This window comes from Periplaneta americana, chromosome 14 (genome assembly GCF_040183065.1).
Source record: "Periplaneta americana isolate PAMFEO1 chromosome 14, P.americana_PAMFEO1_priV1, whole genome shotgun sequence".
NCBI classification, from domain to species: domain Eukaryota; kingdom Metazoa; phylum Arthropoda; class Insecta; order Blattodea; family Blattidae; genus Periplaneta; species Periplaneta americana.
The window spans coordinates 149,436,707-149,451,210 of record NC_091130.1 but is presented as its reverse complement, the minus strand read 5'-3'; the positions used below and the strand labels follow the sequence as shown (position 1 = coordinate 149,451,210).

Here is a 14,504-nt window from a genome sequence, read left to right as displayed (position 1 = left end):
CCAAAAAGTCCCAAATTCCAAAAGTCTACCTAGTGGCCATATCAGGAACATGTGCACATGATATGGCCACCCTTCTTCCATGTTCTACAAATCGTGATTGTTTTCAGTTTGATAGCGCAGTTGTGTTAAAATTAAACAATTTTGGTGTAAAATGAATAAACATGACACTTAATAATCCTTTTTATAATTCAAAAGTGTAGTCAAATCAGATTTTTCCATAAAACTTAAGTTGTTTTCCTTAAAATACAAAATTTTTGCGTAATCCCAGCTATAAGGCATGTAAATTTGTCAGGTGAAAAAATAAAAGTGAAATGAACTTGATGTGGCCATGGTGCATTTGATATGGCCGTATCAGGAGCAGGTAAGCTTTCACGAAAATCGTTTGATTATGAACAACTCGTAAAAGATACTCCATCAACTACAACACCAATCAACAGAACATTAAAAACTGAATGGAGTACGATGGTTTTCATGAAACAAGTCTTTGAAAAACATGCATAAAACAAAGGAGACATACCAGAGAAAAATAAGAAGAGGTCACATGAAAACCGCAAAACAGGCAACTGACGCCATATTGCTCAACCTGACTGGATGGAAAACGATCAAGTGACATACCAGGTTGCCCTTTCACTGGATGCTGCTGCAATTTAGCGGATTTTTTGGTTAACTAACTCACAATAAGGGGGTGGCCATATCAGGAACATGGCCATAACAGGAGCACCCACCTTATGTAACATCGTTATAAAAAGCATATCACATTTACAAATTAGCCTAATCCAAAAGAAAATAATTTCAGCCACGTTACAATTAAGCCAATCCACAGAACGGAATAGCTGGAAAGAAAGACAATGCAGTATTACTTTTTTTATTTTTTTCTTCGTCATACAGTAGGCCTTAAATAGTGAGTAGGTACGGAAGAAATAATGTATTTCTTCGCTGGTGTTTCACAAATATCCCAGTCCAAAACGTTGAATATAATTTTTGTAGCTGTAATGCGAACTCCTGTTGCTTCTGACTCCAATTAATTTTTTGTCACAAGCCCTATTGTTTTCTACTTATTTGCGAATGCTTTTAGAGAACCCAGAGGTTCATTTCCGCCCTCACATAAGCCTGCCATCGGTCCCTATCCAGAGCAAGATTATAATCCATATCCCAACTCCTTCAAATCCATTTTAATAATATCCTCCCATCTACATCTCGACTTCCCCAAAGGTCTTTCTCCCTCAGGTTTTCCAACTAACACTCTATATCATTTCTGGATTCACCCATACGTGCTACATGCCCTGTCCATACAAACGTCTGGATTTAACGTTCCTAACTATGTCAGGTGAAGAATACAATGTGTGCAGTTGTACGTTGTGTAACTTTCTCCATTCCCCTGTAGCTTCACCTCTCTTAGTTGCAAATATTTTCCTAAGTACCTTATTCTCGAACACCTTTATGAAAGCAGACTGGATGACAAAGGCTTCTCAACCGAATCTCCCATATTTATTCTACGCTTAACGTCCTCTCGAGTGTCATTTTAAAATTGGAAAACTAAAAAACAAAACTTTTTTGAGTGGCGCACTTATTCCAAATGTTTTCCAAGTGGTAAAATAGTTTTAGCCTAATCCAAAAGGAAATAATTAAATCAATTCATAAAACAGAATAGCTGAAAATAAAGATAATACAGCATTACATTTTAACTTTTTCATGGGTTTACAGCAGAATAAACGGACTAGGTACTGAGAAAATAATGCATCTTTTGTTAACTTTGATAAATATCTGGGTCCGAAATCTTGAATATACTTTTTGTGGCTCTAATATCAATTTCTGTTGGACCTGACACCAAGTTACTAATATTTTTGTGGCAATCCCCTACCTCCATTGTTTTCTACTGTGCGTCGAAAAAAATTCATGAATTCTGTACAATTTTGACAGTTTACGTTCTTACTCTTGCACCTCTTCCAATCATAAAAATTCGTATTTTCTTAGTTGGGGTCTTCTCCCCGAAAGTTGTCTCAATTTCACTTGCGGCCTTCTGATTCACTGTGTTTCATCATTCGATGTATTTGTCGTCGTCGTCGAACTTGCAGGTATTAGGCTAGTGGCCTGTTACGGTCTCCGTCCATCTTTTCAGGGGGCGTCCCAAAGATCGTCTTCCCTGTGGTATATAGCGGAGAATTTGTCTTGGGAGTCTGGAACGGTCCATCCTATTGACATGGTTAAGCCATTTTTGTCTATAGTGGTTGAAATGTTCATAAATAGATGTAATTTTCAATTCTTTTGTAATTAGTCCATTCCTTTTGTGATCAAGCAAGCTGTAGCCGACAGTCCTCCTTAGAAATCCCATTTCCACTGTTGTTAGGCGTTGAACATCTGAGTTTCGGACAGTCCAGGCCTCACTACCATACATGAGGACAGGTCTTGCTAGAACTTTATATGCTTTTAACCTGGTATGTTTTTGGTATTTGTATGAGATTCATTTGTTTCACTAACTGGTCGTTTTTAGTTGGAGTCTTAACTAACCAAGGCCGGAACATCTTCAAATTGTAGGTTATCCAAAACTACAATGAAATTGATTTTAATTATCACAAATTAACGCGTACTGCAATTTCTACTCCCAGTCTCATAATGGACCACACTAAGTAGAATATGCTTTCTGGTATATCTATAATGTGGTTGCTACCCTTATGTCGCACATATGACTACGAGTAAATATGAGATTCAGAACTTTAGAGACAGTTGTCAGACACAGTTAAAATATCTAACATTTAAAAAATTAATTATCTGTACCATTATTCACAACGAGATTGCTTCCAAAATGCGATGTTGCAAATACTTTCAGACGAAGACAAAGCAAGTTCTCGGAATTGTGTCTTAAAATGAAAAATATTCTCTTCCAGAGAATTTCGCAACATTTAACAAGACAGTGAATCCAGGAACTGGAATTAGACTTGGTGATGAAACGGAAGGTAGTAGGTGGTTTTGCAGCTGACACCTGAATATACTCATGTCATCTACATGCTTTCACAGAAATAACAGGATCAATGGACTTGAGACGCATATATTTAGACGCTTAGCAAATCAGATTGCAGAGGAAATTCTTATCTACATTACTGTAGACTGACAACGAATATGCAACGATTTGTACGCCACTACATCACAAACATAAGGAATTAAATGACTACCTCGGACTTCATGCTTGTTGGTGTCGATGTGGCCATTGCATTAAAATGTAACTAGTGGCTTGTGCAGCAATTGCTGCAGACTAAGTTCATTAGAAGTTTAAATACAAATTTTTCAGATTTATTTTCCAGACAGAATATCAGATATTTTTAAAGTTACTTGCTTCCATAATAATTAAACATGCCCCGCGAAATATGTTACATTGAAAGTAACATAACTCAATGAAGTTTAACCTTGTCAAATGCATCTTTTTTTAAAAACTTCCCTCAGAATGGATTTTATGCCAAATGCTTTTCTTGCACATATCCATCTTCATTTCTTTGAGTTTCAATGCGGAAGCTCAAATTAATAGGCTATCAATATCAAGACGATCAGCGGTTTTTTCATGTGGGAGTAAAGTAGTAGCTATTTCAGGTCATTGCAGATTGTTGGCAAGAATATGACATTTTGGAGTGTATTAGATAAGTATTCCATTTTTAATAACAATATTTATGTCTTACGTAAGATTTGTAGTTTTTAGTAACATATGTATGTATAGCCGTTACTCAGAAAATTATAGAAATGAAGATCTAATGTAAGTTATTCTCTACGTTTACTTACATAAATAACCCCAAAAGGTTTCATTTTCATATCATCAATAATAGTATCAATGTGTATCAGTGACAAAATACACCATATTACAACTGTAATATTTCATTTTAATGGAAATAATTTCAACAAACCTTCTTGAGATTTGTAGTTTTTAATAACCTATATACACTACATAGCTGTACTAATAAAATTACACAAGAATCAGATTTGTAAATTTTAATCATGATAATAATTATAACCTTCGTAATAAGCTTTGAAGTTTTTAGTAACCAATATAGAGACAAATGAAGCTCGACCTATTGGCATTATGTCAGAGAATCTGTTGGCAATTCTGGAGTCATGGCCTCCATGATATTGTTTATTTTAGTACCTGCCTTATACTGAAAAGCTATTAGTTCTCAAAACTGATGACAGATGGATTTTGGAAAATAGGAAAATTATGTAGGAAAATGATGTAGGAAAATTGACATTTCTGTGAAAACTATTTTTCTGAAAATATTTGGGTTCCAAGCTTCAAAATGAGGAGTCATTCATTAAAATCCGTTCAGCCGTTTTCCCATTATTTCCATTACCAGTTCAAATTATATATATATATATATATATATATATATATATATATATTTTTTTTTTTTTTTTTTCATTGCATTCTGTTTACAGACCTTCAACAAACGGAAGATACACCGTTAGTGGAACGTCGTTTGATACACTTAGACACAATTGCTTATCTAGTGTGTGTGAAACTAAGTTACGACTTCCGATTATTATTATTATTATTATTATTATTATTATTATTATTATTATTATTATTATTATTATTATTACTATTATTATTACTACTACTACTACTACTACTACTACTACTACTACTACTACTACTAACTTCATAAGCTATGATACCTCTGATTGGCATTCTGGCTGATATGTACATCTAAGCTTATTATCCAGGCAGTACATCTTACTTGACGATATATGTCAGAGACAAAACAATTGTTTGTATGCACCTGAAATCTGATATGTAGCTAATCGGCGATGTATTCAATAGAGGAGGAAAGAAATTGGCCACCGTACCCTATTATCTTCTGGCCCAGTTGCCTCATAAGTGGTGCCATGTTGGTATCACTTGTGAGGTTCAGACCTGTCTTCGGACAGTTGACTAAACAAAACAATAAGCAATGAAAGCTGAAAACTTTTCGCTGGTAAACTATTTACTTATTTATATTTAATTACTTATTTACTTATATAATTAGATATTCATTTATTTACTTATTATTTATTGTTTAAATTAATTTACTTATGTAGGCCTATAGGCCTATATTTATCTTATTTACATTTAATTATTTATTTACTTAAATAATCAGAAATGTATTTATTTATTTATTTATTTATTTATTTATTTATTTATTTATTTACTTACTGATATGTGCAGGTAAACAAAAGTTGGTCAATAGAAATCTAACACAGTGACATGAATAGAAATACTATTGAATTGTACAATATTGTATACAAATTAACTATATAATAGTATAGCATAATAAAGAACTATAGAAGAACAAAGTCACAATGGTTAATATATATAGGAAGTAAAGTAATAGTTTAACACTTTTCCTTGCTGTATTCACATGGGGTGCTATGCATAGATATTTCGCTAGCCCGTGCTACGAGCGTGCTAAACTAGCCCCGGCTATCGACTGGTTACTTGTACAGGATTCATATCATATCATATCAGTGTCTATGAATAAAGTCTTTTTGTTTTTTAAGCACTTATCATAATGATACCTATCACATAATTAATATTAGAGGAGAAAAATTCGCTCCGGCGCGTCGGGGATGGAACCCGTCTCCTTGGTTCTACGTACCAAGCGCTCTAACTATTGAACTACGCGAAGATCAATCCACAACATCCGATAGAATCCCTCTCCCCCAGTGTTTTTCCGTTTGTGGTCTGACTTCAAGTTCGACATGTATGTTGACCTTTTTGTATTAAGTCAACTGCCATTATACAAGGAGCGCACTCAGTTGAGTGACTTGGTGACCGGGATTCCACAGTAATATGCACTGTTACGCGGAGAACCTGTACGTAAAGATTAATTAAGAACCCCAGGTTTATTTCTGCGTGTTATGAATAATTTCCGGGTAATATTGCACCGAGAGAATCGCTTGAAATGTGTCATTTTCAAAAAATAATGACATGCCAATCAATTGCATTGTTCAAGCCAACCTCTCTGTTATTTTGATATTTCTAAATCTTATAGATACTTTATAACGCATGCTGAAATTCATCAGAATCAGCTGCGGGTGCCTGTACGATATTTGCAAGCAGGCACGCAGGTTGTGATGAAACAGACGTAATCTGTTTCCCTACTTTTGGCTCTCTATGTTTCCATTTAACATATCGCTGTGAGCAAACACATGGCGACCTGTCGAAAATATTAAACAGACAAGAGCTTTTATTCCAGGGAGAATGCGAGCATATGTTTACTTCAGGACGTTGTATAGGTTGTGTTTTTTTACTGGAAAAGTGAGATATAAATTTAATGAAATACAAACATATCAGCTGAAATTCGTGCTTAAAAAAATTGTGAAATGTAAATCTTATTCTCATTGTCAATATACAATGGTCCATAACTAATTAAATAGTTTTATAGAGAAATGTGCGTCAGTCGATTTATTTCACGACTTAGGAGAAAGGCTGGCTCATGACGAATTACTGGTAACTTTGTACCCTTGTTATCTGCTTGAAAATCTCAACTAATAACAACTTGCAGATGTGAATGTCAGTTATCACACTGACGAAGTATAATTTCTGGTAACTATATACAGTTAAGACCGGTTCACAATAAACCGGGAACGGAAACGGCAACGAGAACGAGAACGGAAATATTGTTAAAATAAGTGTATTTAAATGTGAGCATTCACAATTAAAGGCTGGGCCTCAATAAACCGGGAGCGGAAACGATAACGAGAACGAGAACGGAAATATTGTTAAAATAAATGTTTGTATGTAGGCCTATGTATGTATGTATTTATTCACACTGCAATGGGTATATATCCGGTGGCAGTGGTAACTAATTACACTCAATAAAGACAATAATAAACTTGTTAATTAAAAATACACTTAATAATACCAATAATTAATACTAATAATAATTTATATTAATAATAATAATAACAATAATAATAATAATAATAATAATAATAATAATAATAATAATAATAGGGAATATCCTAAATTAAATGAAGCACTATCACTTAAAATAACATTTAAAATAAATCCAATTGGTATCTTAACCCTAAGTTCGAACTAAAACCCACGAGTATGATATGTTCATATCTGCACAAGTACCTTTCCACATTACACTCATTTCGCTGTCAACTCACTCACTGCACTGGAACTACGACACATTTCACTGATTCTATCCTGATTTCACTAACATTTCAAAAACATTTCACTGTTCAAATACTTTGCACTGTCACTATAAACTATAAAGCTTTCCTAACAGGAACACGTTTCACTGACACAACACACTTCACTGACACAACATAATTCTTCACTGATACCACACTTCAATAACAAAATATCATTTACATCCTTTACATACTGTGTATAATTATCGTCTATTAGTAAAGTCCTTAAGCCTATTTTTAAATATGTTTCTGGTTGTTGGTAAAGCCTTTAGTAAGTCTGCAGGTAAAGCATTCCAGTCCTTGATAGTACGAATAACTATTGTAAATACTCACATTTAAATACATTTATTTTAACATTATTTCCGTTCTTGTTCTCGTGTCGTTTTCGTTCCCGGTTTATTGTGAACCAGCCTTAACTATTATGAATGCTCACATCTAAATACATTTATTTGAACATTATTTCCGTTCTCGTTCTCGTTGCCGTTACCGTTCCCGGTTTATTGTGAACCAGCCATAACTTACGTGAACGCTTTACTTTCTGCGCCGTAGCATCGTGGCCTAGGGGCTGATTTCACCAAAGCCGATAGTTATTTTATCCAGGTTTTTGTATCGAAAAACTATTATAGCACTTCTTCTGGGTTTCACCAACATAATTATATTGGTTTTGTGACATTATCTCAATTTATATTTTATCCGTGGAAAATTGACCATTAAAAATGATTATTCACGATAAAGACATAAAATAAAATGGCTCGTGTGCGATTGCAACATCTGACAAACATTAGAGAAAATGATAGTGATGAAGATGATGAATATGACCATGAAGATAGAGTAAAACGCTCTAGATAGATAAAAGAACGTGCTACGTATTTTCATGAGTACGATGACACACGTTTTAAGCTATCTAAAGTTTCAGCTTTAGTGTTAGTGCTGTCCATGACAGAGCATCAACTAGAGTTGCCAACAGACAGATACATAAATACTGTTACATTTTTATGTAAAAATGGTTTCTTTATGACACAGACATATTAACTAACAGTTAAATTCCTTGAGAATTTATTAAAGCTACTTACTATTCCTTTCCACGTATCATCTTTAACCCTGGTTGGAACTCCATCAGTTCGTTTTCAGTCACATTTTTGTGTTTCTGTGCGAGTTCCAATAATAGATTTTTCTCTCGGTATGTCATGTTGGGCATCTTTCCCCTCCTTTCAACGCTCATAGTTCTTTATGGCAACAAAACTATCTTTGTAGTCAACTACACCGACGACATACTCGTATTTATTTATTTTTTCTGTCACTATAATCAAGAGCCCTTCAGTTTTTCTTCCAAGAATTCCTCGTTTCGAGCGGTACCAAACAGATGGTGCTGTTCCCAAGATGAGAATTTTAAGCATCAAAGTGAATTGAAGGAAAATTTGCGTTTTAGAAAACTAAGATAATAAAATATGTGGTGAACACAAAGTTGAGCCTTATCCGAATTAATGTTCTTAACCGAGTTGTAAAAAACTAAAATAACAAGTAAATTGACCGGTGTGGCGTTGGTGAAAACGACCTTAAGGCGTCATGCCTAATTCCCGTTTTGGAATACGCGCTGGTTCGAATCCTCGTGGTGGAAGACATTTTCTAATGAAATTTCGGTCAGTGCATGGTACCGGTGGTACAATTGGGAAACTATGATAGGTAGCGAAATCCAGTTTTGAAAATTGGCTGTAACGGCTCAACTTCCTTAAATTTGAAGTATTTAGTGACGAAATTCTGAATATTTCAAAGCATAAAAGCTTAAATGTTTCCAAACATTTTATCAAGCCGGAGTAATGTCAACATTGCTTAACACAGCTATATAGACTTAGTAATAGAGGTCTAACCTAAATTTAATAAAAAAATCGACGATAGTCTGAGATTGATGATAATCAACGTAGACAAAATAATCAATATCCTTTATGTAAAGACATCCAACGTTTCGGTTTCATCAACAGAGAAGTTAGAGAAAGGGTAACAGGGAAACCTAGTTATTGGATTTATTCTTCAACATGTAATTGGCTTAGTTCTAAAGCGCTCGGCATTAGAATCCATCTGGAATTAGGAGAGATGATAAATTCTGTAATAGCATAGAACAGAAAATACGCTGTTGTCTTACCTGTATGAAGAGGGTAAATCCTATCCACTGGTAGTATTTCGTGTACTTCCTGTCCTCGGGAGGCCAGCTGTTGGTGTGGTCCACTCCAGGGAAGGGTACCTCTACGCCAACCTTCTTATAGAATGCACCAGGGATTGTGTACGTGGAGTGGATCCAGCAGAATGCGTTCAAGACGTCTTCAGGGACGTCTCTGTGCACAAACGTAAAAAAAATCTTTACAATAAAACAAAGATTTGAATCACTTACCATATATTGCTTATTTCTTATTCATTGTGAGATGGAAAGGCAGATTTCTGAATTGAAGGAAACAAAATTATGGTCTCTCATTATGCTGACCAATCAATCATCAATCAGTTAGTTGACCAACCAATTTGCCTTCCTGTATCTCTGTCTGACCATCCATTCACCTTTTCAGTGCTCGCCATTTATTCGTGTGTGTTAGCCAATGTGTGTGTGATATTTTAAGTAGGGTATATATTTTGAAGTGGTATCCTGTTTTCCGGATTCGTACTAATCATTTCACGTGACCAAACAGAATAGATTTTTAGGTTAGGTCTCGTGAATCGTAAACTGTTTAGTCAAAGCAATGAATTTCATGTTGTCAAACAATAGTACATTATGCAAGGAGCCTATAATGGTAGTAATTAAGACGCAAATATGTTTGTTTATGAAACGAGCGCAAGCGAATTTCATAATTTTCACACGAGCGTCTTAATTACCATTATAGGCAAGTTTCATACGACTTTTTATGCTCGACCATATTTCTAACTTGAAATTATTCATAAGTATTCATGTTATGGTTATGTGAGGAGTGAACTGACCTGAATTGTGAGATGTGCGCAGACGCGAAAGTATTGATTTTTTCCGAAACACGAATGTCATTGACCTTGATATAATCTAGAGAATAACATGAACATTAGTCTTGATATAACCTAGAAATTGATTTAGAATTGAAAAACTAGATGATAAATTGAATTTATTTGAATATTATTTACAATTAACGCTAATTATTATAGTAACAGAACATAACCTTCTGCGACAGTATTCGATTTCCAGCCTCCGTGACTTTTCGCTAATTGTCTTTCGATTGCATATCCGAGAATAATCGATACTTGCGGTTTTATAATGGTACAATCAGTACAAAGGTGATTTTTCATTGGCTAAACAACTGAATTATAATGAATAGGTGTACTTTAATGAGATGCATTAAAGGGCTATTACCAGGTGTATAATTACTACATTTCGGCATGGTCGAGCATAAAATACATTTTAATATTGGATCATATTAATGTACTAATTACCAACATAATGTGCGACAGGTCCAGGAGGAAAATAATATAGGCCTACTCTTTCACAAATTATTGAACCATTTAGAAAACACCTCCCAACATAAAGATGAGATGTGGTAAATAAGAAAGAGACGTTGTTATTATTAATACTATATTATAGTTATTATTATTATTATTATTATTATTATTATTATTAAGTTAGAATTTATAAAACAGTAATATTACCGGTTGTTCTGTGTGGTTGTGAAACTTGGACTCTTATATTGAGAGAACCGTGGAACTGAAGCCGGATGGTCTATGGCGAGTCCTCGGCATCAACCCCTTTGATTTGATTACCCCACTTTCATTTGATTACCTGGTTGGGTTTTTCCGAGGTTTTCCCCAACCAAAAGGCAAATGCCGGGTAATATTTTGGCGAATCCTCGGACCTCACCTCATCTCACTACATCTCGCCAAAATATTGTAAAAAATTGCACAAAATTGTAAAAATTGTAGAAAATTATTAAATTGTAAAACTGTAAAAATTGTAATTGTAATATTGTAAACTCTTGACTTGTTCCACATCTTAAAGCTTCATTGCTCATGCAAGATCTATGGAATAAAATAAATGAAATGAATGAATGAATAGAGATTAAGGGTGTTTGAGAATAAGGTTCTTAGGAAAATATTTGGGGCTAAGAGGGATGAAGTTACAGGAGAGTGGAGAAAGTTACATAACTTCACGCATTGTATTCTTCACCTGACATAATTAGGAACATTAAATCTAGACGTTTGAGATGGGCAGGGCATGTAACACGTATGGGTGAATCCAGAAATGCATATAGAGTGTTAGTTGGGAGGCCGGAGGGAAAAATACCTTTGGGGAGGCCGAGACGTAGATGGGAGGATAATATTAAAATGAATTTAAGGGAGATGGCATATGATGATATGATGATAGGGAGTGGATTAATCTTGCATAGGATAGGGACCAATGGCGGGCTTATGTGAGGGCGGCAATGAACCTTCGGGTTCCTTAAAAGCCATTTGTAAGTAAGTAAGATTTATTATTATTATTATTATTATTATTATTATTATTATTATTATTATTATTATTATTATTATTATTATTATTATTATTATTTCAGTACATGGCATTGTGATTACCCTCTATGGTGATATCTGGTATTTGTTGGCAACACTGAGAATACGACAAAATTAGCCTTTTTGGAACTACTCTTACGTGATCCTTACTAAAATAAGAAAAGAGTATGTGTGATGAAACTTCTTTGACAGAAATAAACTAGAGTTCTGGATATCTTATTTCAAATAAAACAGATGTGATTACTTCCGTATTCTCCATAAATTTCTGACTGAAATTAAATGATTAGTGGGTGAACAAGTTCCAAGTAACATCTTACAACACGTAGGTACGTGACTTGCAGAGCTATTTATCGGAACATTTTCCTGCGAGTAATGAAGCGATATCTTGGATACGAAATCTGTTTGTAACTACAATCATACCAGTCAATTCTACGCAATTGATTACATTAAAATCTGATGTAATGTCTTATCCAATTTTGAGGTGCAATGCAGAAATCGTCTTTTGAATGATTTTTGACGCAATCTATTACGACAGTAACCTAATATTGTTAAGCGTGCTGTGGTCTTACCTTTTGCAATGATTCGTTTATACGAGACATGATTTTCCTATTATTCTGGGGGGAAAGAAGAATACAGAAGTAGATTTGATGCTACATTTGACATGAAGAACTGACTCTCAAATATCATTACCGATATTTAAAGAAATTGTCATGATAAGCAACAAAAACGCCAATTCCAATAATCTTTCAAGATGAGTAGGCCTATACTTTCGAGGCTATTTTTGTAATTTTTGTTTTTAAATATTGTATTTGTACTTTTCAAAACAAAATTAGCACTTGAATATGTCCAGTCCTTTTACTGAATAACAACAAATCATTTATCTTCTTTACCAAAATAGTGTTAAACGACCAAAATTCAGACATTCAATTTGAAAACGAGTGTTACATACAGTACAATGGAACAAGGATCAAAGAAAAAAATATTTAAGTGTGGAAGATCTAGTTAACATCATAAAACAATTCGAGAGTGGAAAAAAGATAGCTGATGTTATCCGTGAATTCAGTTCGGTTAAGGATGAAGTGACAATGATTTACAGATGTATTATTTTGAAAAATGGAAATAGAAAACAATAAAGATTTCTTCAACCGATATTCATAATTGTGAGTACTGTACGTACTTGAATACTATTGTGATTATAGTATTTTAGTCTGTAAGTCACTATTTTCTACAATCAGTGCAGCATTTTTATTTCTTTTTATATAAATCACAGGAACGGTGTAAATTAGTTTTAGAAGTTGTATTGTAAGCCGATATAAAATTGTAAATTAAATTTTAGTAGTATATGTACAAAATAAATAATATTTTGAATATATTTCTTGTTTGCTTTATACATATAGCTCTAAGTATATTTATTCATTTTTATTTATTTGTTTACTCATTTATTGTTTAGTTATTCACTTACTTATTTAGGCCTATTCGTCTATTTGTTTATTATTAATTTGTTTATTTATTTATTTCTTTTAATTACTTTATTTATTTATTCATTCATTCATTTATTTATTTTCCTTTATTTATTTATTTATTCGTTTATTTTTGTTTGCTTATTTCTTTATTTATTTAGTGATTTATATATATATATATATTTATTGATTTATTAATGTATTATTTATTAGTTTATTTATTTGTTTGTTTATTTATTCGTTTATCTATTTATATATTTATTTATTTGTTTATTTAATTATTCATTCCTTTATTTATTTAATTTTTGTTTATTTATTTATTCATTTATTTATTTTTATTTATTCATTTATTTACTTCTTTATTTATTCTTTTATTCCTTTATTTATTTTGTTATTTATTTATTCATTCATTCATTTATTAATTAGTTTACCTACTTATTCATTTATTTATTTATTCGTTTATTTATTTATTCATTCATTCATTGATTTACTTATTTATTTAATTAATTAATTGCTTATTTATTTATCTATTTATTTATTTATTTTTGTTTATTTATTTATTTATTTATGTATTTATTTATTCTTTTATTCGTTTATTTATTCTTTTATATATTTATTTATTTATTTATTTACCTATTTATTCATTCATTTACTTATTCACTCGTTTATTTATTCATTTATTTATTTAGTTATGTTTTGTTTGTTTGTTTATTTGTTTATTTATTCGTTTATTCGTAATTTATTTATGTATTCATTTATTTGTTTATTTATTCTTTTCTCTTTTATTTGTTTAATCATTTATCTATTTATTTATGTTTCTTGTAGCAACATTCGTTTGTTGTAACATTATTTGTTTAGTGCTTTGAATGATGCTGTAACCAAGTTGAACTCTAAGCCTATTTGTACAGAGTCGTTAAATAACCAACTTTAAAAAAATTAACAATTATGTAGTGAGATCTCCAGGAAAACGATCAATAACCACCAGTTAGCGATTTCGCAATTTCTTCTGTGAGTACTACCAAGCCTTAGATCTAAGATGAACTTACTATAATGCGTGCATTGTAATACATATGCTAAGCATTTATCACAAAGAACGCTCCATTGACAATAGACCCTTCCTAGACGCTTCCGGTTGCAATTTTCTGGATCAATGCTGGTATGATGGCGGGCACGAAGACCCGTGATTGTTTGCTAATGCGTCCGACCTGAGTGAGTTTCTCTTCCGTCTGTGATGCATGCAGCTCCCTCTCTGGCCTTGAGTGCCTCGTGTCATACGCTATGGAAGTAAAGATGTGCCATACTTCATTTGGTCATTATTTTGATGGTGTCAGGCATTCGCTAGAACAACCAATATTAACATATGTCATATAC

The 14,504-nt window shown here is 32.9% G+C and overlaps 1 protein-coding gene across 2 annotated transcripts in view; it reads right to left on the bottom strand.

Moving 5' to 3' along the window:
- shakB (shaking B) overlaps window positions 1-14,504 on the bottom strand; it is a 121,290-nt gene that overhangs the window by 90,277 nt on the left and 16,509 nt on the right. For both annotated transcript variants that reach the window (XM_069846277.1, XM_069846278.1), the window contains exon 4: window positions 9,305-9,494. In XM_069846277.1, coding sequence (XP_069702378.1) covers window positions 9,305-9,494 — 190 coding nt within the window. The remainder of the gene's footprint in view (window positions 1-9,304; window positions 9,495-14,504) is intronic.